Raw genomic sequence first — 20,211 nt, forward strand, 5'->3', positions numbered from 1 at the left:
ATATATAGGAATAGCAATTACAGTACTAATTGGAGAAGACATTAGGTAGCACTCATCATGTGCCAAGTACTGGTCCAAGTGTTTCACAGACATTAGCTTATCTAATCCTCCTCATTTGACCCTAAGAGGTAGATGATGTTGTTTCTTTTTTCATTTTTCTCTTCTCTTTCCTCCTTTCCTTTCCTTTCCTTTCCTTTCCTTTCCTTTCCTTTCCTTTCCTTTCCTTTCCTCTTCTCCTCTTCTTTCATTTAATTTCATTTCCCTAATTGCATTTTTCTTTCTTTTTTTTTTTTTTTTTTGAGAGAGAGGGGATGCAAGTGAGCGAGAGACTGAGAGAGAGAGAGAGAGAGAGAGAAAATCCAACAAGGGGCGGGTGGGGGAAGAGAGAAAGAGAAGGGGAGGGGACAAGCTCATGTTCACCCAATGTGGGGCTCAAGCACACCTGAAGTAGGGCTTGTGCTCACCCGAAGCGGGGCTGGAACACAACGATGCTGGGCTCGAACTCACAAACTGTGAGATCACGACCTGAGCGGAAGTCAAATGCTTAACCAACTGAACCACCCAGGTGCCCTTATTTTATTTTATTTTATTTTATTTTATTTTATTTTCCTCATTTTGTTTTATTTTTCTCATTTTATTTTATTTTTTTGTGATTTAACTTTATTTTTTATTTTTTAAAATTTACATCCAAATTAGTTAGTATATAGTGAAGCAATGATTTCAGTAGATTCCTTAATGCCCCTGACCCATTTAGCCCATCCCCCCTCCCACAACCCCTCCGGCAACCCTCCGTTTGTTCTCCATATTTATGAGTCTCTTTTGTTTTGTCCCCCTCCCTGTTTCTATATTATTTTTGTTTCCCTTCCCTTATGTTCATCTGTTTTGTCTCTTAAAGTCCTCATGTGAGTGAAGTCATATGATTTTTGTCTTCCTCTGAGTTTTTTTCCTCATTTTAAAGGCAAGGAAACTGAGGCATAGGGAGGTCACATCACTTGCCCAGGGAAGTGGCAGAGCCAGAATTCAAAAGCAGGCTTTGCTTTTTCTACAATGTGATACTTCTTTAGCAATAAAATATCTTTTTGTAGATTATAGCAAGTTACAGTAGACAGTCCTGTTTATCCCATCATCACACTTAGTTTCTCCTTCCCTCTCCTTTAACCTTAATTTGTTTGCTATTGGAATTTTTGTATAATTACATATATATCCCTTTTTTGGCAGAATTTTGGAATATTTTATTTTAACGAAAAGCATTAATTTTTTAAAACAGGATTATCGTTTAGAAACTGCCATTTTTATTTTATTTTATTTTTTTTTTAAATTTTTTTCAACGTTTATTTTTGGGACAGAGAGAGACAGAGCATGAACGGGGGAGGGGCAGAGAGAGAGGGAGACACAGAATCGGAAGCAGGCTCCAGGCTCCGAGCCATCAGCCCAGAGCCTGACGCGGGGCTCGAACCCACGGACCGCGAGATCGTGACCTGGCTGAAGTCGGACGCTTAACCGACTGCGCCACCCAGGCGCCCCAGAAACTGCCATTTTTAATACATTTTATTATTATTTTTTTTAATATTCATTTTGACAGGGAAAGTGTGCTCTCACTCGCGTGCGTTACACACTTGCAGAGAGGGAAAGAGAATCCCAAGCAGGCTCCACACTTAGCACAGAGCTGGATGTGGGGCTCAGTCTTACAACCATGAGATTGTGACCCTAGCTGAAATCAAGAGTCAGGTGCTTAACTGAGCCACCCAGACACCCCTGTAATAAATGTAATTCTTAAAAAAATTTTTTTAATGTTTAGTTTTGAGAGAGAGAGAGAGCATGTGTGTGGGGCAGGGAGGGGCAGGAAGACAGGGAGACAGAGGATCCAAAGCAGTCTCCCGGCTGACAGTGCAGAGCCCGATTTGGGGCCCGAACTCATACCCCATGAGATTTTTTTTTTTCCCATGAGATTATGATCTGAGCCGTAGTCAGATGCTTAACCAACTGAGCCACACAGGTGCCTCCCACAGTAAATTTTAAGTTGTATTTAGACTTCTAGAGAGTCACAAACATATAGTTCATTTTCCAAATGTATATTGATTGCCTTGACATTAAATGTATAGCAAATGGGGCTCCTGGGTGGCTCAGTTGGTTGAGTCTCTGACTCTCGATTTCATCTTGGGTCATGATCTCAGGGTCCTGAGATTGAGCCCCGCATGGGGCTCCTTGCTGAGTGTGGAGCCTCTTTAAGATTCTCTCTCTCTCTCTCTCTCTCTCTCTCTCTCTCTCTCTCCTCTCCCCCTCCCTCCCTCCCTGTCTACCCCACCCTTACTACCCCATGTGTGTGCCCTCTCTCTCTCAAAAATAGTAATCATTTAAAAAAATGTATAGCAAATGAAAATTCAATAAAATTTTATTAAGTACTCCTATTAAAGTATCACATATTTTGAGTAAATTCAAAGGATGGGGAGAGTGAAATTTTATGATTTTCCTGATCTAGAAAAATTAATGTTTTCTATTAGAAATGTCACCATGTAGTGGAGTGTCTTCTCATAAAGGGTTTGGAATCTTAAGACAGAGGTAAAGGGGAAATTTTTATACAGTTAAAATTATTCTTTTTTTAAAAGATTTTATTTTTAAGTACTCTGCATTGAATGTGGGGCTCGAACTTAACAACCCTGAGATTAGGAGTCACACACTCCACCAACTGAGCCAGCCAGGCACCCCTATACAGTCAAAATTATTCTTAAATACCTTCATTGACTCCGTCTAAATAGCATGCATTCTCTTCTTATACATACATATGTATGAACTTATAACGTATATGGTAACTGACAATGTGTAATGTATACAGCATGATAAATAAAATGCATGCAAAGTATAGTTTAATAGCAGTGACTGCTATGTAATAATGCTAATAGCAGAGTCACAGGTACTCGAGGATAGTGTGAAGAATTGAATTCACATAAACTAAATGTGCCAGGGACCTAACGCTGGAGAGCTCCTCCTCTTCCCTAAATGTGGCTTTCTTTCTAGGGAAACATTTTTGAGATGCTGTCATTGAGGGAGAATAGAGATGAGATTGGAGGAGACCATACTCCGAACTCTCCTTTTATTCCATTCAAAGCATTCACCTTTGATATTGTTGCTATTCATACTTTAAGAGAAAAGGGATCTCGCTAATTCGTTTAGCACTCATGAGTAACTTTATACCTCTCTCATCTATGTTGTTCCCGCCTCTCCTGCTTCTTCTGTAGTTGTGTGAAGAACTGTTCGAGAAAATCAACGACAACTGTAATGAAGAAATGTCTTACTCTGTAGAGGTGAGTACAACTGTGGGTTAAAGCAAGAGGCCTCCGGACTCCATTCCCTCCAGTGTTACTTTGCAAAGGCCCCATATTATGACTGAGCTAGATCACTTAACGATTCCCCCAGTTTTGTACTCGTAGGCTATTTCTAAGTTTGGGTCATAATGAATAGTGTCGCAATTAAATCCTTGTTCGTACGTCGTAAGCTTGTTCATAAGCTTTATTTTTAGCTATTTCCTTTATGTAGCCGCTTGTCAGACAATACGTTTGAACTGCCAAGTGGCTTTTTAGAAGGAAATGCTGTACCAATTTCCAGTCCTATCAGGAGGGTGTAAGCACCCATTGTGTCCTTGCCAACATTTAGTGTTTTCGTTTTTTACGCTGCCAATTTGAAAAGGGCACAATTTCTTGCTTACTTAAAGTAGAATTCTTTTGATTATTAGTGTAGTTGAACATCTGGTAAATTATGCACATGCCTGTTTACATTTTGGATTGCAGTGTTTATCTTGATATTCATTTGTGTGAATTCTTTCCCCCTTTAATATTATCAATAATGATTTCTGATAGGCATTGGTTTTTAAAATATTTATAATCAGATCTCTTCGCCCCTCCCTTCTTCATAATTGCTTATAAGCTTAGAAAGTTACTCTCCATCCAGTGAATACTCCAGCTCTTTGAAGAACAGGTCTATAGAATTGCATTCTATACATTAATTTATTTGATGAACATTTCCACTCATTTATACGTGCTTTATGAAGCTCTCGTTACCCCCATTTTTGGTACTCAGTTTCATAGAAACAAATGATTAAAGTCTTCCATTAACATGAGCCTGTTCTGAGACATGAAGCCGTTTTTAAGCAAACTACTTTCTTTTATCTGTGTGTTGTGATTTTCTATAGGACTTACACAATTCCTAGTTGACCCACTTAGCTGGCTTGGGTTTCTTCTTTACAGCGTTGCATTAATTTATAAGTTTTAAAGAATTCTGCTTTGTGAATATCCTATGCCAAAAGGGGAATGTGCTGCTCTGAAAAAATTTTTTGTAAAAATGAATTCTCTAAATAGCTTGTCTCATCCTATAACTGTTATTTTTTTGAATACTAAATGTATGACAAATGAAAATTCAGTAGATTTTTATTCTTACTAAAATAATCACATAGTTTACATTATTCAAAGGATAGAGGGTGTGACAGAATGTGACAGACTTTTTTGAGCTTATAGATAGATAATAAAAGAAGATGCCATTTCCTTTCGTATTGGAGTTCACAGGCTTACTTGGGGTGTGGTGTAGATCCCTAGTTGATACTCTGGTTCCTTATGTTTGTGGGACCTCTGCCTCTTCTCCTTTCTCTCTTGTATTTGCTCTGCTCTGGCCACACTGGCTTTTTTTTTTTTTTTTTTTTTTTTTTGCTGTTTCTGGAATACACAGGAACTTTCCTACCTCAGGGCTTTTTACTTTTTTTTTTCTTTTTTTTAGCCTGAAATTTTCTTCTCTTGGATATCTTTTTGTCTAAGCGTTGTAACTCCTTCGGGTCTTTTTTCAAATCTTATCCTCTCAACAAAGCTTACTTTGACCACCTTGTTTAGCACTGCAGCTTGCCCTCCACCCCTGCACTCCTGATCTCTCTTGCCCTGGTTGTTTCTTCCCCTCATAATACTCATCATATTCTAACCTACTTATAATCCTGTCTCTCTATTTATCTGCCTTTTGTTTATTTTCATTTAGAGTCATAAGTTCACCGGGACAGGAATTCTTGTCTGTTTCATTTACTGATATTTGCCAAGTGCCTTAGAAAGCGCCTGGAAGATAATGCTCCTCAGTGAATTGAATTTGCCAAGTGGGGTCTGTAATGGTTAGCTCAAAGAGAAAAGAAATAGTGATGACTTTAGGTGGATTTGCATATTAGAGAGTAAGTAACGGAGCATGACAGCTTTCACTTCGGTTACTTGGGTCCTCTTAGTCCCATACCTGTGTGGAAAGAGACAAGTTTTCTAAGAAGATATAATAGCTACCTGGGATTCTGGAGTGTATGGACAAGTTTAAGTACACGAGAATGATTACCATTTCACTTTCTAAGATGAGCTGCTTTTAAGAAGGAGTGTTTGGGGGCGCCTGGGTGGCGCAGTCGGTTAAGCGTCCGACTTCAGCCAGGTCACGATCTCGCGATCTTGCGGGATCTCGCGATCTTGCGGGATCTCGCGATCTCGCGGGATCTCGCGATCTCGCGGTCTGTGAGTTCGAGCCCCGCGTCGGGCTCTGGGCTGACGGCTCGGAGCCTGGAGCCTGTTTCCGGTTCTGTGTCTCCCTGTCTCTCTGCCCCTCCCCCGTTCATGCTCTGTCTCTCTGTCCCAAAAATAAATAAACGTTGAAAAAAAAAATTAAAAAAAAAAAAAAAAGAAGGAGTGTTTGTCGTCCTGTTGTTTTACTGTCAGAGTGGATCAGTTACTTCGAGGGTTCTCAATATTTAAAAAATTGATTCTAGATTATCGTATAAATATACAGTCAGCTCTGAGATGGAATGAAAGAGAAAAGCAATAGAAATGGAGATAAGCTTCTATTTCAGATTCTCTGAAAATGTGCCTATAGAATATTTAAAGTTGAAAAATGTTGAAGTTTGATGGTATGCTTGAGTAGCTTAGTGCTGCACAAGCTTCTCATTCCTCGGGAAGATTGTAGTGAGGCTTACTTACTGTGGTGAATTTACCCCAGTCCAGAGCCTACATTATTTGTTTACAAGTCTGATCTTATATAGAGATCAGGAGCAGAGGCATCCTTTAAAGCCAGACTCTTGAATGAAGCTCATTTAGCTTGTGTTACAAAACCACCATTTTTGTTTGTTACTTTCCCATGAGGAAAAACTCTTACTTAGACCAGAACACCCACATTAGCAAGACTGGCGTATTATCTTCTTGTGGACACGCTTCTGTTGGAACCCTTTAGGTTCTTTAGTGACCGTGGAATTCGAGAGGGAGGAGTTGACTAGACGACTCCTACGTTGAGTTGCCTCAGGTGGAGAAAGGCTAGTCTGCTACGTCCACCTCCAGGATGAGAACGGTCCCGCTGGTACGACAAGAGTTCCAGCAGTGTGTTAGCTGACGCTTCCTCTTCCCTCGTGAGTCTTGGGCAGGTCCTGCCATGCAGCCAGGCTCTATGCTGACCCGTCCTCACTCCTTGTGGTAGGTGGATTGCTTGTCCGTAATCAGTCACCGTGTGGTCAGTCTTACAGTAGTAGAGTTGCTGGTCTCTTTTGGTCTTCCCTGCTCTGGAATATTGTTTCTTGGTTTTAACACTAATAGAGTTTTTATTTCCAAGCTTTTAGAATAACCTCACTGTAATCCTCAATTATTGACAACAGGATACATTTTAAAAAGTGTATTAGTTACTGGTAAGTTGTTACTAAAAATAATATTTTTTTTCTGCTTTAGACAAGTAGCAGCTACTGACTGCTGAGATAATGTTTACCTCCTTTTCTTTCCTGAGACTGTGGGAAGGCTGGTTCTAAGTTAGTGATGTCTGTGCATACCATTAGTAGAATCAAAGGGACTGGACCTACAGTATTTTTCTTTGTAAAGATTGCTGATCTCTCATCGCACGACTTTTTTTTTTTTTAAGTAATCTCTATACCCAACATGGGACTTGAACTCATGACACGAGATCAAGAGTCACGCACTCTACTAACTGAGTCAGCCAGATGCCCCTAATTGTAGACCTTTTAATCAATGTTATACAACATTTAAAAAACATTTTAGGGGCGCCTGGGTGGCTCAGTCGGTTGAGCATCTGACTTCGGCTCAGGTCATGATCTCATGGCCTGTGAGTTGGAGCTCCACGTTGGGCTCTGTTCTGACAGCTCAGAGCCTTGAGCCTGCTTCGGATTCTGTGTCTCCCTCTCTCTCTGCCCCTCTGCTGCTCATGCTCTGTCTCTCCCTCTCTCAAAAATAGATAAACATTAAAAAAAAATTTTTTTTTAAATAAAAGTAGAAACATTTTAAGTCAGGGGAGGGGCAGAGAAAGAGGGAGAGAGAGAATCCCAAGCAGGCTCCATGCTGCCAGCACGGAGCCTGACGCGGGGCTAGAAACCACGAACCGTGAGATCATGACCTGAGCCAAAACCAAGAGTCAGATGGTCAACTGACTGAGACACCCAGGCGCCCCTATAAAACGTTTTTTTGTTTTTTTTTTTTTAATTTTTTTTTTTCAACGTTTATTTATTTTTGGGACAGAGAGAGACAGAGCATGAACGGGGGAGGGGCAGAGAGAGAGGGAGACACAGAATCGGAAACAGGCTCCAGGCTCCGAGCCATCAGCCCAGAGCCCGACGCGGGGCTCGAACTCACGGACCGCGAGATCGTGACCTGGCTGAAGTCGGACGCTTAACCGACTGTGCCACCCAGGCGCCCCTAAAACGTTTTTTTAATGTATAGAATTTCTTTTTCCAAGTCCTCCAGTTCAAATTAATAGTTTGTTTCTAGGTGAGCTACATGGAAATTTACTGTGAAAGAGTACGAGACCTGCTGAATCCAAAAAACAAGGGTCATTTGCGTGTGCGTGAACATCCGCTTCTTGGCCCATATGTGGAGGATCTGTCCAAGCTGGCAGTCACTTCCTACACAGACATTGCTGACCTCATGGATGCTGGGAACAAAGCCAGGTATGGTAGAAATAGACTCATGACTGAGGGTTTGGTACATTTTCGGGTCCTTTGCTCCCAGTTAAGGGTTTGAGATCACATAGCCATGAAAGTTGCTTTAATTGTGGATCCTCTGATCCTTTGGCCGTGCTGGAGAAAGAAGTGAGGGCTTCAGCGTATTGGGCATCTTTCTTCTCACCAAAACAGTGCGGTGCTGGAGTGCATCAGAACTTTGATTAAATTTTAGTATCTCGATTTTGATGAAGTCGTGGTAAAATGTTGGCTATCATGTGCCTATGGTAGTGATCGATTGTGGAATAAAGAATAAAAACAAATGCCTTGGTGGTTCCTAAAGGGACAACTGAAGTATGAGAAATGATTCTGATGTGGTACCTTTGGAGTTGGGGGTGGGTTGATAGGCTCACAAATAAGGTGCATTGAGAACAGTTTGTGTAAGTGACAATCTCACGATCTGTGAAGAGGTTTAAAGCTGTTGCTGTTTGTGCTTATGATGTGGAGCCTGCTGTCCGTTTTAACTTTCATCTAAGAATTCTACTGTCATGTGTCACCATTATGTTTATTTAGGACAGTGGCAGCTACCAACATGAATGAAACAAGTAGCCGTTCCCATGCTGTGTTTACCATTGTTTTCACCCAGAAGAAACATGATACTGAGACCAACCTTTCCACTGAGAAGGTAGGACAACTTCAGTGTCTAGGCTTGAGTTGTGTAGGACGGGAAACTTCAGGAGTCCTTGCTACCCTCTGCATCTTATGGAGGGCAGAAAGTTGCTGTTTTACTCAACGGAGAATATTTTATATCTTCTACTTGTCATTTCTATTCCTACTCTGAACCAATTTTGAGCATGGGTTTTGAATGAAATCGCAAGATAGAAAGTAGGGTTAAGAAAAAACAATTCAAGACTTTGGGTCTCAAAAACTACTTTGTGCAAGAGAGTTCAGCAGTTCTGTGGGGAGAAAATCCTTCCCTTTTTTCTTGACTAGAACCTCTTTATTACTTTATTAGCTTGTTTGGTATGTGTATTTTTTTTTTCTTTTTGAGCTCTGATAATGTGGTGTGGGATTAAATATTTAAGCAAACAGTTAAGCAGACAAGGTGTGTTTTTCCTTGGAAAATAAATAACTGCACAGCATTCCTGAGGTTTTTCAAATACCTTGCTTGTTAATGTCTTGTTTTCTACACCGTTCAATAGAGTAGACTCTGGAATTAAACGGCTTGCCTTAGATCCTGCCTCTACTACTTTGCAGCACTGTTACCTTGGGCAAGTTACTTAACCTCTTTGTACCTTAGTTTCCCAAACCTCATAGGTTTGTTAAGATGATTACATATTGGCACAGGTTAGTGCACATAGAGCCTGGATCAGAGCCCGGTGTATTCACTCAATAAATGTGGATTTTATTGTTATTATTGTTAGTAGTAGATTTATGTTAAATTCTTCTCTGCCTACATACCTAAGTAGCATGTGGCTGGCTTTTTAAACCTGAAGTTAGATTTAAAAAGACATTTTTTTATATATGTTTTCTAGTGTTTATTTTTGAGGGAGAGACAGAGTGCAAGCTGGGGAGGGGCAGAGAGAGAGAGAGAGAGGGAGACACAGAATCTGAGGCAGACTCCAGGCTCTGAGCTGTCAGCACAGAGCCTGACACGGGGCTCGAACTCACAGGACTGCAAGATCATGACCTGAGCTGACATCGGACACTTAACCGACTGAGCCACTCAGGCGCCCCTTAATGTTTATTTTTGAGAGAGAGAGAGAGCGAGCATGCGCATGCACTAGTGGGGAGAAGCAGAAAGAGAGGGAGACACAGAATCCGAAGCAGGCTCCAGGCTCTGAGCTGTCAGCACAGAGCCCAATACGGGGCTCGAACCCACGAATCAAGGGATAATGACCTAAACTGAAGTCAGACACTTAATTGACTGAGCCAGCCAGGTGCCGCTGAAGTGACATTTTATTATACTGGCAACAAAAAAAGATCCTTTGCCTTATTAACTGAGTACTTTATGCTAATTGGTATCACTAAAAACTAGAATCACTTTTTACTTGGTGACTTGTCTGTTTTTAGCTGAAAATTATTTTAGAAAACATGGTCTTCACATAGGTGGTCAAATAACTTGACACGGCTTAGCTAGTTATAGTATTAATGCGATTTAGTACATCCAGTGTGAAAGTAGTTTTTCCATGATGTCACATCTACAAAAATAATGATGTTAACATAACCAAAGCTTCTTTGATCATCCATTTTGGATACTTTTGTCTAACTTTCCTGAATGTTTTGTTTTTGTTTTTTTTTTACAACTTTACTGAGGTATTGTTGAAGTACAATGAACCACACCTATTTAAAGAGTAAAATTGGATTGCTGTATATGCACCTGTAAAACCAGTGTCATAATCCAAGTAACCACTTCTTTTACCCTGGAAAGTTGCCTCATGCTGCTTTATAATCTTACTGTACCACTCCTTCCGCCCTGATACTCGGGCAATTCTGATCTGCCTTTTGTCACGACAGATTAACTGACAGTTTCCAGAATTTTATATAAGTGGAGTTTTATAGTATGTACTGTTCTCTGGCCTCGCTTCTTTCACTCAGCATAATTTTGAAATTCATTTGTGTTGTTGTTACATCAGTAGTTCACTCCTTTTCATTGCTGGCTAGTATTCTGTTATAAAGATCTGTCACAGTTTGTGCATTAACTCATCTGTTGGTGGGCATTGAAATTGTGTCTAGTTTTTGATTGTTTGAATGAAGATGCTGTAACCATGTGCGTGTCACAGTTTGTGCATTAACTCATCTGTTGGTGGGCATTGAAATTGTGTCTAGTTTTTGATTGTTTGAATGAAGATGCTGTAACCATGTGCGTACAAGCCTTCGTGTAGATATTTGCTTTTGTTTCTCTTGGTAAATACCTAGGAGTGGGATGGTTGAGTCTTATGCTAAACTGTCTTCCAAAGTGATTATATCATTTTACATCCCACCAGCAGTGTGTGAGAGTTCTAGTTGCCGGAGGCTTCATATTTAATATGCCGTTTAATGGATTAACGGGTTTTATATATTTTTATGCCATGCCATTGTAAAATACGTGTATCCTAAAATTACTTGTTTTGAACCAAGATAATTGCTGCGAACTTTTGTGCATGCTCTGTGTCTTGGGCCATCTGTAAAAAAGCCCTAATATTTGTAGTCTTCATGCCTCATTTTTAATTTCCTGCCTCTTAATGTTTTCTGGTTCTACCTTGCTTATTTCTTCTGAATTGCCCCAATGTCTTGTTCTTTACCAGGTCAGTAAAATCAGCTTGGTGGATCTAGCAGGAAGTGAACGAGCTGATTCCACTGGTGCCAAAGGGACTCGATTAAAGGTATTTATTTTACCAAACAATTGTACCAGTCAATAAATGTTCTATAACATAGGTTAGCAAACTATGACCAGTAGGTCACATTTGGCCCACTGTCCGTTTTTGTAAATGAAATTTTATGGGGGCACAGCTGCGTCTCTTTGTTTATGTGTTGTCTACAATGGTAAGGTTGAAAAGTTGTGAAAGAGACCGCATGGCCCTCAAAACCTTTTGCTGATGTCTGATCTGTAATCCAATGAAAGATAAGTTACATAATGTAATAGTTAAGGAGGACTTGATGGTCAAGGTGAGAGCTGGAGTGTGTTTTGAGGAACAAACTAGATGTAAGCCACACTAATAGGACAGGGACACAGAAGATCCAAGTGTGAGAACAAACATGGGCCTCTCCAGAGAGATGCTTCATTAGCAAGAGCGGAAATTGCATGTTGGTGAGTTGGGGGAAGACGGCTGCATCTGTAAGCTTTTGGGGCAGGATATCCCGCAGCTACGTAGGCCTGTGAGTTAGGCATGTGGTCCTGACGTGGCATTAAGTGGAGAGGATTACAAGAGGTTTTTAGAACTTGTGGTCATAAATACACAATGCTAGCATTAAGACCTAATTGTGTCTTATGTATTATATATGATGTGGCAGTCGTAGAAATTCTGCATCATAATTCTTCACGTTTGGTATTGATTTCAGGAAGGAGCAAATATTAATAAGTCTCTTACAACTCTGGGCAAAGTCATTTCAGCCTTGGCAGAGGTGGTGAGTATTACATACCCGATTGTATGGGAAAATTTGTCTGTTCAGCAAAGGTACTTGATGATATTTTATGTGTTTATAAAGACTGACCTTTTTTGGCCCTTTTACGTAATCTTGCCTTCCTCCTTTTAGAACTTTTCAGATAAGATACTAGGCATAGTACATTTTAACTTTCTACTGAGAGTAAAAGAGATTAACGAGAATGAAAGTAAATACGTCTGTAAAGGCTAGGCTGAAACTGGTTCTTTACAAAGACCTAAGGTCTGACTACTTTTTTTGAGCCTTACTTCAGTCTCTCATCGAAACTAAGGTTTTTGTTTGTTTGTTTGTTTGTTTTGTGGGTTTGTTTGTTTGTTTGCATACCCTTTTCCTATAAAGTCTTTTCTAAGTAGGATGTAGTACCTCTTGGAGTATTTTGAGCATTTGCCTTGGTGAATGCTATTGATTTGGGGGCCAATAATACATTTTTAAAAGTTGTGTTACTCTTTCCTATTCTTAAACAGTAGGACACTAAATCTGAAACAGTTTGTATAAGGGGCTTCATGTTTTAGGTTAAAAGCCGAGGAAGTACCAGTTAGTCACTGTGTACTCTAGTTTAGTACGTCATTTGAATCCGTAAAAAGAATCCGCTGCTTTCTTGCTTGTTTCTGAAAAGTCATACTCAATTTATGACTTTAAAGTACTTTCTGTTTGAAGGCTTATCCTGTGTTTTCATTCTTTCTTTTAAATGCTTCGTCTGTAGGATAACTGCACCAGCAAGGTATGGTGGGATTTGCTAGAAATGAACTAGCTGTAGAATCAATTGTGATGATTTTAAATCCTCAGCAGGATGTATGGAGACATAAGACGGAATGGAACCTTGAAAAAAACCTTTTTGTTACTCACTTTCTGACTCTGGAATTCAGAGTTGCTGTTTAGAGTGACCATGAATCATAAGACTTCACACCACAATTCATTTGGGGAACATGCTGTGCTTTGGACAAGGAATTCAGAATAAAGGAACAAGAAAGGAATTGAGGAAGTGTCTACATTGTGTTATCTTATGATGCTTTTCCTAGTGATCTGTAGGACTGTCATTTGAAGAAGTCACCTATAAACCTCTTGAAAGGGCAATAAAAATATTTTTTACAGGTACCATTCTGAAACATAGCTACCTTTGTGAAGTTATTAGGACATGTTCCTTAGATTTCTTTGTGTAATCTTATTTCCTATCATGAGAAGTCATGGATTATTTAAATTGTTAGAAAAATTTTTTCTACTCTTTGGTTATATATAAAGTGAAGGCTGTAGAATCAAGTTAAACACTATAATTGTATCTAGAAAACATACTCTTTGCATCCTTTTAATCGAAATACAATAGACTTTTCCTTATATTCCTATACAAATACTCTAAAATTTCTCAGTACTATTTTGTATAAATAATGGAGCACTTAACAGTTTGTTCTGAATCACATGAGTAACATTGGAGATAGCAGGCAGTATCTGCCATGAAATATTTCATTCTATGTTTTAAGCATATGGGTTTGTTTATTTTCTACTTACACAAAAATCACTTCATAACAAGTAATGCTTTTTTTTTTTTTTTCTGTTTCTTTCTGCTTGTTGTAAAAAGCTGCCTTAAATTTAAAAATCTGTTATTTGATATGATGCATGTGTAGATACTCTTCAGATATCTAGTCTGGGTCCCAGAACCATGAAAGCTGTTAGAATTTAGTGGCTTTTCCAACTTGGCCTGTCCGTTTGCTCATTGTTAACATTCATATCAACCAAAGGAAAAGTTTACGAAGTATTTATCTGCATATTTCTCTCGCTTCTCTGTGCCACAATTAATTTGCAAATGAATTTTTTAGAATGATTTTGTCAAAACCCAGTTTAGTACTTGGCATCTATGCCATTACTAACAGATCAGAAGTAAGTTTTAGTTTGTCTGTAACAAGCATCATTTAGGGTGAATTAAAATGTACTGTTACTTCCACTGGGGAGAGAAACAGGATTATTATCACCCATACTTGATAGTTTTTCTTTTTAGAAAGGTTACTGATATAAATAAACATAAACCCTTTTAGGTAATTACTGAGGAACTTCTTTGTGAGAACAGATGAGATTAATTTGTAAGACAGCAACTAGAAAAGAAGTGGCTAAAATTCTGAGGTATTTTCAAATGGAAAAGATGGAAGTTCTCCTTATGCTTCTTTATTTAGCTACTCCTTCTTAATTTAGTCTAATTGACCGAAATGAAAATAGAACATTTTTGGCAAAGAGATACTGCTTATTTTTATAGTACTGTTTGGAGTCCTTATAACTGACGTACTTGAAATCTTGCAGCATTTTCAGTACGAACCAACGTCAGGCAAAGCGGAGTGGTTAGGTGTGGTGTGGGGCTAGCGAAAATAGACTGAGGTCGCAGGCCTCCAGAATTTTGTGGTGGGATGACAGTCCCACTAAACTATGAATGCCTGACGGGTTAATTCTCCCTAGAGGTCTGTGCTATAAGAGATGGAATTAAAGTGCTACTTGCCAATTCCCTTTCCTCCTTAACAGACTAGAGGTCAGCTACTTAGTACTCCTTTTCTGAATGCCCGTGCCTTTGCAAGAACTAGAGCATCCTTGGGGCACCTGGGTGGCTCAGTCGGTGAAGTGTCTGACTTCGGCTCCGGTCACGATCTCGCGGCTTGTGAGTTCTAGCCCTGCGACGGGCTCTGTGCTGACAGCTTGAAGCCTGGAACCTGCTTCAGATTCTGTGCCTCCCTCTCTGCCCCTCCCCCACTCGCACTCTGTGTGTGTCTCTCTCTCTCTCTCTCTCTCTCTCTCTCTCTCTCAAAAATGAATAGATACACTTTAAAAACTAGATCATCCTTAGTTTAACCTCAGATTGTACCAGGAATAGGGGGAGGTGTTTTTCAGTGAACACTGGCTTCCCCTTAGTGGCTTCTTAAATTGTCCTTACATAGTCGTCAGCTAGGAGGATGCTGCAGTAACTATTGTCTGTCTGCCAAGTGTTCACGTTAATTTTTACTTTCAAGGATATAATTTTCTCATTTTAGCACTGGCTTTGTGTTGGTGGCTTTTGCTCTATCCTGTGATAGTGAGAAAGGTCACAGCAGTATAAGTAAATGCTTGATACGTATATACAGAACATTCATCTTGCAGTCTTTGTAAGTCTTCAGAGTCAAGATCACATCACTGTCTTAGACCTTTTCACTTTGAGTCCTAACTCTGTCAGTTGGATTTTTGGGGGGCGTAATTTCCTTCCAAAGAAACCAAATGTCCATTACTTTATAAAAGTTATTAGAGATGGAACAGTCCACTTGTTGAATTGGTGTTTGGCCAAATAAATTCATTAACTAAATGACTTGCTCCTACACATCCAACCTGGAATGCCTAGGATTCATATTTGCCCTTCTGCAAAAGTAAAAAATAATTGCTTGAGGATTAGATATCAGTGATGTTGAGGAGTTACTATTAATTTTGTTAATGTGTGATAATGGTTTTTATAGTTACCTTTTTGATTTTGATTAAAAAAAATTTTTTTTAATGTTTTATTTATTTTTGAGACAGAGAGAGACAGAGCATGAGCAAGGGAGGGACAGAGAGAGAGGGAGACGCCCAGTCTGAAGCAGGCTTCAGGCTCTGAGCTGTCAGCACAGAGCCTGACGCGGGGCTCGAACTCACAAACCGTGAGATCACCTGAGCCAAAGTCGGACGCTTAACCGACTGAGCCACCCAGGCACCTCACCTTTTTTATTTTTAAAACATTTTTTTAATCTTTTTTTATTTTTGAGAGAGAGACAGTGTGTGAGTAGGGGAGGAGCAGAGAGAGAGGGAGATACAGAATCTGAAGCAGGCTCCAGGCTCTGAGCTGTCAGGACAGAGACTGACGTGGGGCTTGAACTCACAAAGCGTGAGATCATGACTTGAGCCAGTTGGATGCTCAACCGACTGAGCCACCCAGGCGCCCCTCTAGTTACCTTTTCTTAAAAAAAGTACTTCTCTGTTGGAGATACATACCTGAAATATTTATAGGTGAAATGTTGGATTTGCTTTAAAACACTAGCAGCTATGAAAGATATGATATGGACAGTATATTAGATAATGGTATTGTATGGATGTTAAATTTCCTAAATTTGGTCATTGGACTGTGACTGTGTAAGAGAATGGCCTTATCTGCTTAAGTATTTAGGGATGAAAGGGCATGGTATCTGCAGTTCATTCCAAAATGGTTCAGGAAGATAAAGCATTAAGTGTTTGAGGGATTGGCGAAATACTGATAAGGTGGATGATCGATACACGGTAGCTCATTATACTACTCTCTAAACTTGTGTATGTTGTAAATTTTTCAAAATAAAATATTAAAGAAAAAATTACTTCATTGCATGAACTTTGGGTATGGTGAAAAATTGAAGCCATGAGTGTTAAATTTCAGCAGTGATGGGGTTCTATGGTACTTTGCTTGGGAATTTTAGACTGGTTTGCCTTCCATGTGAATTTTTCCTCCCTAGCAATGCTAAGACCATTTCTTTCTGTTTAATAGAGTAAGAAGAAAAAGAAAACTGATTTTATTCCCTACAGGGATTCTGTACTTACTTGGCTCCTTCGGGAAAATCTAGGTACGTTGAACACTAGTGTGTGGTTATCTTTTTAAAGCTATTTACTGATTATCTTTTGTGGTTAATTGTCTTGTATATTTGTTTTGGAAAAGAATAATCTCTAGATACCCATGTTACTAACCTGACTCCTCCCTCCTTCTTTTCCTTTTTGCTCTTGAATTAAGCTGGTTGGATTTGCTCACCTTTAAATCAGAGTTTTCTCCCCTATCTTGTTGACCTTGGAACATGAACTGTGGTGTGGTTGTCTTCCTAACCACACCTACTTCAAACTTTTGCTCCTTCTTCAGACCTCTTTGAAAACTCCTTATTACCTTTTTGCTGATGTTTTTGGACCTTCAGGTCATTGCTCTTTATTCTCTGTTCTGTTAGCCTCCTTCCTGATGGAAAGAAGGGAATGATCAGTTGTGTCAAATGTTGGTGATGGATGGAAGAGGCTGAGAATAGCCTGTTGGACTGTCCACGTCACTGTGACTTTTCACTCACTAACAGCACTTTGGTGGAGCGGCTGAGGTCTTAGCTGGAGCGGGAGAGGGAAACTGGTCACAGTAGATTCAAACACCAAGATTAAGAGTATAACAGTGCCTGGCATAGGAACTTGAGACATTTGTCGACTCTTGGTTAAATCTTAGGATCTGAGATTGTGCTGTCTAAATTGACACATTTAATAAAGTTCTTCTTTCTAAAGTGAATATGATTTGAGATAACCATGATTCATCTTCTTAGGTGGTAATTCTCGGACTGCAATGGTTGCTGCTCTGAGCCCAGCAGATATCAACTATGATGAAACTTTGAGCACTTTGAGGTACTCCAATATGATCTCGGTAGCAAAATAGAACACTGTGCCACCATAAATCATTTTGTTATGCCATGGATTTTCTTATGATATATGGGTAATTTTTTGTGTAAGTAATGATCCAGCCCTCTCATAACAGGGAAAACATGTGTTGGGGGAGACTTCTATTGTAATAGAATTTACTTGTTAATGGCAAAGACAGGAACTTTTATATAGGAAAGATACTAAAATTGCTCAAATGAGATGTGAATAACTTTTAGATAATAGTGAAAGTTTCTTACCATTTTCATCCCTGTAAAAAGAAGTGTCCCCTTCTTGTGGTGTTTGTCATTATAGAGATGCTCAAGTCTTAACAAGTAATGCAATTGTATGTGTCGTGTTAAAAAAAATTACAGAATGTTCACTAATAGGACACGAGTGGCCCTTGAACAGCTCAGTGGTCATGGGTGCCTTCCCTCTGCACAGTCAAAAATCTGCATATAACTTGACTCCCCCAAAACTCGACTACTAATAGCATACTCTTGACCAGAAGCCTTAACACAAATAGTTGATTAACTCATATTTTTATGTTACATGTATTTTATACTGTATTCTTACAATAAAGTTAGTTGTAGGAAAGAAAATGTTATTAAGAAAATCATGAGAGAAAATACATATACAGTACTGGACTGTATTTATCAGAAAAAATCAGGGGCGCCTGGGTGGCTCAGTCGGTTAAGCGTCCAACTTCGGCTCAGGTCACGATCTTGCGGTCCGTGAGTTCGAGCCTCGCGTCGGGCTCTGTGTTGACTGCTCAGAGCCTGGAGCCTGTTTCAGATTCTGTGTCTCCCTCTCTCTCTGACCCTCCCCTGTTCATGCTCTGTCTCTCTCTGTCTCAAAAATAAATAAACGTTAAAAAAAAATTAAAAAAAAATTTTCTCTAAAAAAAAAAAAAAAAAAAAGAAAAGAAAAAATCAGATTGTAGGTCGACCTGCACAGTTCTGACCCATGTTGTCCTAGCATCAGCTGTATATCTGTATGTGCAGTAGATTTTATTACTTTAATCTGGAGCTTTCTACTCTTCTTCCGTTGAAGACACTTTTAATATAATGGAAAGAACACTATATAGTCTGACAGATTCGTTTTGAGTCCTCTTCTGGTATTTATTTCTTTTATGATTTTGGGTAAAGCATTAAATTCATCTGAGCCTTTTTCTTCATCTTTATAAGATACTGTAAAACATCCTATGCATGTGTTATTATTAAGGCTTATAAAATGTGTAAACACTCAAGCTGTTTGATTTAGAGATAGAAATAATGATATGTTATTTATGAGAAGTAGAGTATCTGAGGAATGGCAAAAATGAATGTTCCTTTTTTTGATATAGATATGCAGATCGTGCAAAGCAAATTAAATGCAATGCTGTTATCAACGAGGACCCCAATGCCAAACTGGTTCGTGAATTGAAGGAGGAGGTGACGCGGCTGAAGGACCTTCTTCGTGCTCAGGGACTGGGAGATATTATTGATAGTAAGTGAATTAAGGTCAACGCAAACTCTAATCTTTCCCTCTTCAGGGTTCTTAGATTTAAACTTAGATTAAAAGAGCTTATGAAGTTAGATAGTAGGAAAAAAAGGTGTTTTTTTTTTTTGTTTTTGCTTTTTCTTAAGTTTTAAAAAAATCCAATGAAAACGATCTCAGAATTTCTTTATGTAGTATGTACCAGGCTATCCAGTCGTGAAAGTTTTTAAAGTTTTTATTGAAGTCCTTAAATTAGTTTTTAAAATGTAAATATGTCACTGCTTATATTTTTTTAAATATATACTTTTAAGTTTATTTATCTTAAGAGAGAGAGAGAAAGTGTGCACGTGCACGAGACGGGGAGGGGCAGAGAGAGGGAGAGAGAGAATCCCAAGCAGGTTCTACACTGTCAGCACAGAGCCCAACGCAGGGCTCGATCTCATGAACTGTGAGATCATGACCTGAGCTGAAATCAAGAGTCGGATACTTAACTAAGACACCCAGGCACCCCTCATTGCTTGTATTTTTATTAGGTTTTCATTTTAGATCAGCAGTGAAGTTTATTTGGAATGAGCTTATTCTTACTGAGAAATTAATCACTTCATAAAAATGTTACTTGAAATTTTTGTTTTTGTATTTTGTGTTTCTCTGGATTAATGTAGTAGCAATAATATATGTGTAACAAACACACTATTTCAGTCCCCTTTCAGATAAGATTTACCTTTGAGTGGTATCTTTCCCTTCCTGCAAAATGACTGAGGAACACTCCCCACCTTGCTCCCTATGAACACACAAAGGGGAAATTATCCATTTCCTATCAAGTTTAAGAATGAGACTTCCAGAGAATATTATTTCACAGTATTGTCTTAAAATAAGTCTTTTTGGGGGGCACCTGGGTGACTCCATCGGTTAAGTATCCGACTCGATTTAGGCTCAGGTCATGATCTCGTGGTTTGTGAGATCAGGCCCCACGTTGGGCTCCACGCTGACAGTGCGGAGCCTGCTTGGGATTCTCCTTCTCTCTCTGCCCCTCCCCACTCACACTCACTTGCTCTCCCAAAATAAATAAACTCAAGAAAAATATATATTTTTTTAACCTCAGTATTCTGCCTGACTAATGTCTAATCAGAAGTTGAGTTAACTGGATGATTTGGGTAGAATATTATATGGGTTTATTTGATAAAGCATGTTTTTAGTTTTTAAGTAAAAAATTAATATTCTATTGTTTGGAATTCTAGTAAGATGTTAAAAGCCTCTGAGTTTAGTTCTTCTTACTG

General features: G+C 39.2%; 1 protein-coding gene across 10 annotated transcripts in view; it reads left to right on the forward strand.

Moving 5' to 3' along the window:
* KIF1B (kinesin family member 1B) overlaps positions 1-20,211 on the forward strand; it is a 147,052-nt gene that overhangs the window by 41,837 nt on the left and 85,004 nt on the right. For 6 of the 10 annotated variants that reach the window (XM_030327929.1, XM_030327932.1, XM_030327936.1 and 3 more), the window contains exons 5-13: positions 3,237-3,302; positions 7,761-7,939; positions 8,504-8,615; positions 11,218-11,295; positions 11,972-12,037; positions 12,777-12,794; positions 16,566-16,641; positions 17,365-17,443; positions 18,801-18,943. In XM_030327929.1, the coding sequence (XP_030183789.1) occupies positions 3,237-3,302; positions 7,761-7,939; positions 8,504-8,615; positions 11,218-11,295; positions 11,972-12,037; positions 12,777-12,794; positions 16,566-16,641; positions 17,365-17,443; positions 18,801-18,943 (817 nt within the window). The remainder of the gene's footprint in view (positions 1-3,236; positions 3,303-7,760; positions 7,940-8,503; positions 8,616-11,217; positions 11,296-11,971; positions 12,038-12,776; positions 12,795-16,565; positions 16,642-17,364; positions 17,444-18,800; positions 18,944-20,211) is intronic. The other 4 variants (XM_030327939.1, XM_030327931.1, XM_030327934.1 and 1 more) reach the window with 1 other exon arrangement.

Source organism: Lynx canadensis, chromosome C1, assembly GCF_007474595.2.
Source record: "Lynx canadensis isolate LIC74 chromosome C1, mLynCan4.pri.v2, whole genome shotgun sequence".
Lineage (NCBI taxonomy): Eukaryota > Metazoa > Chordata > Mammalia > Carnivora > Felidae > Lynx > Lynx canadensis.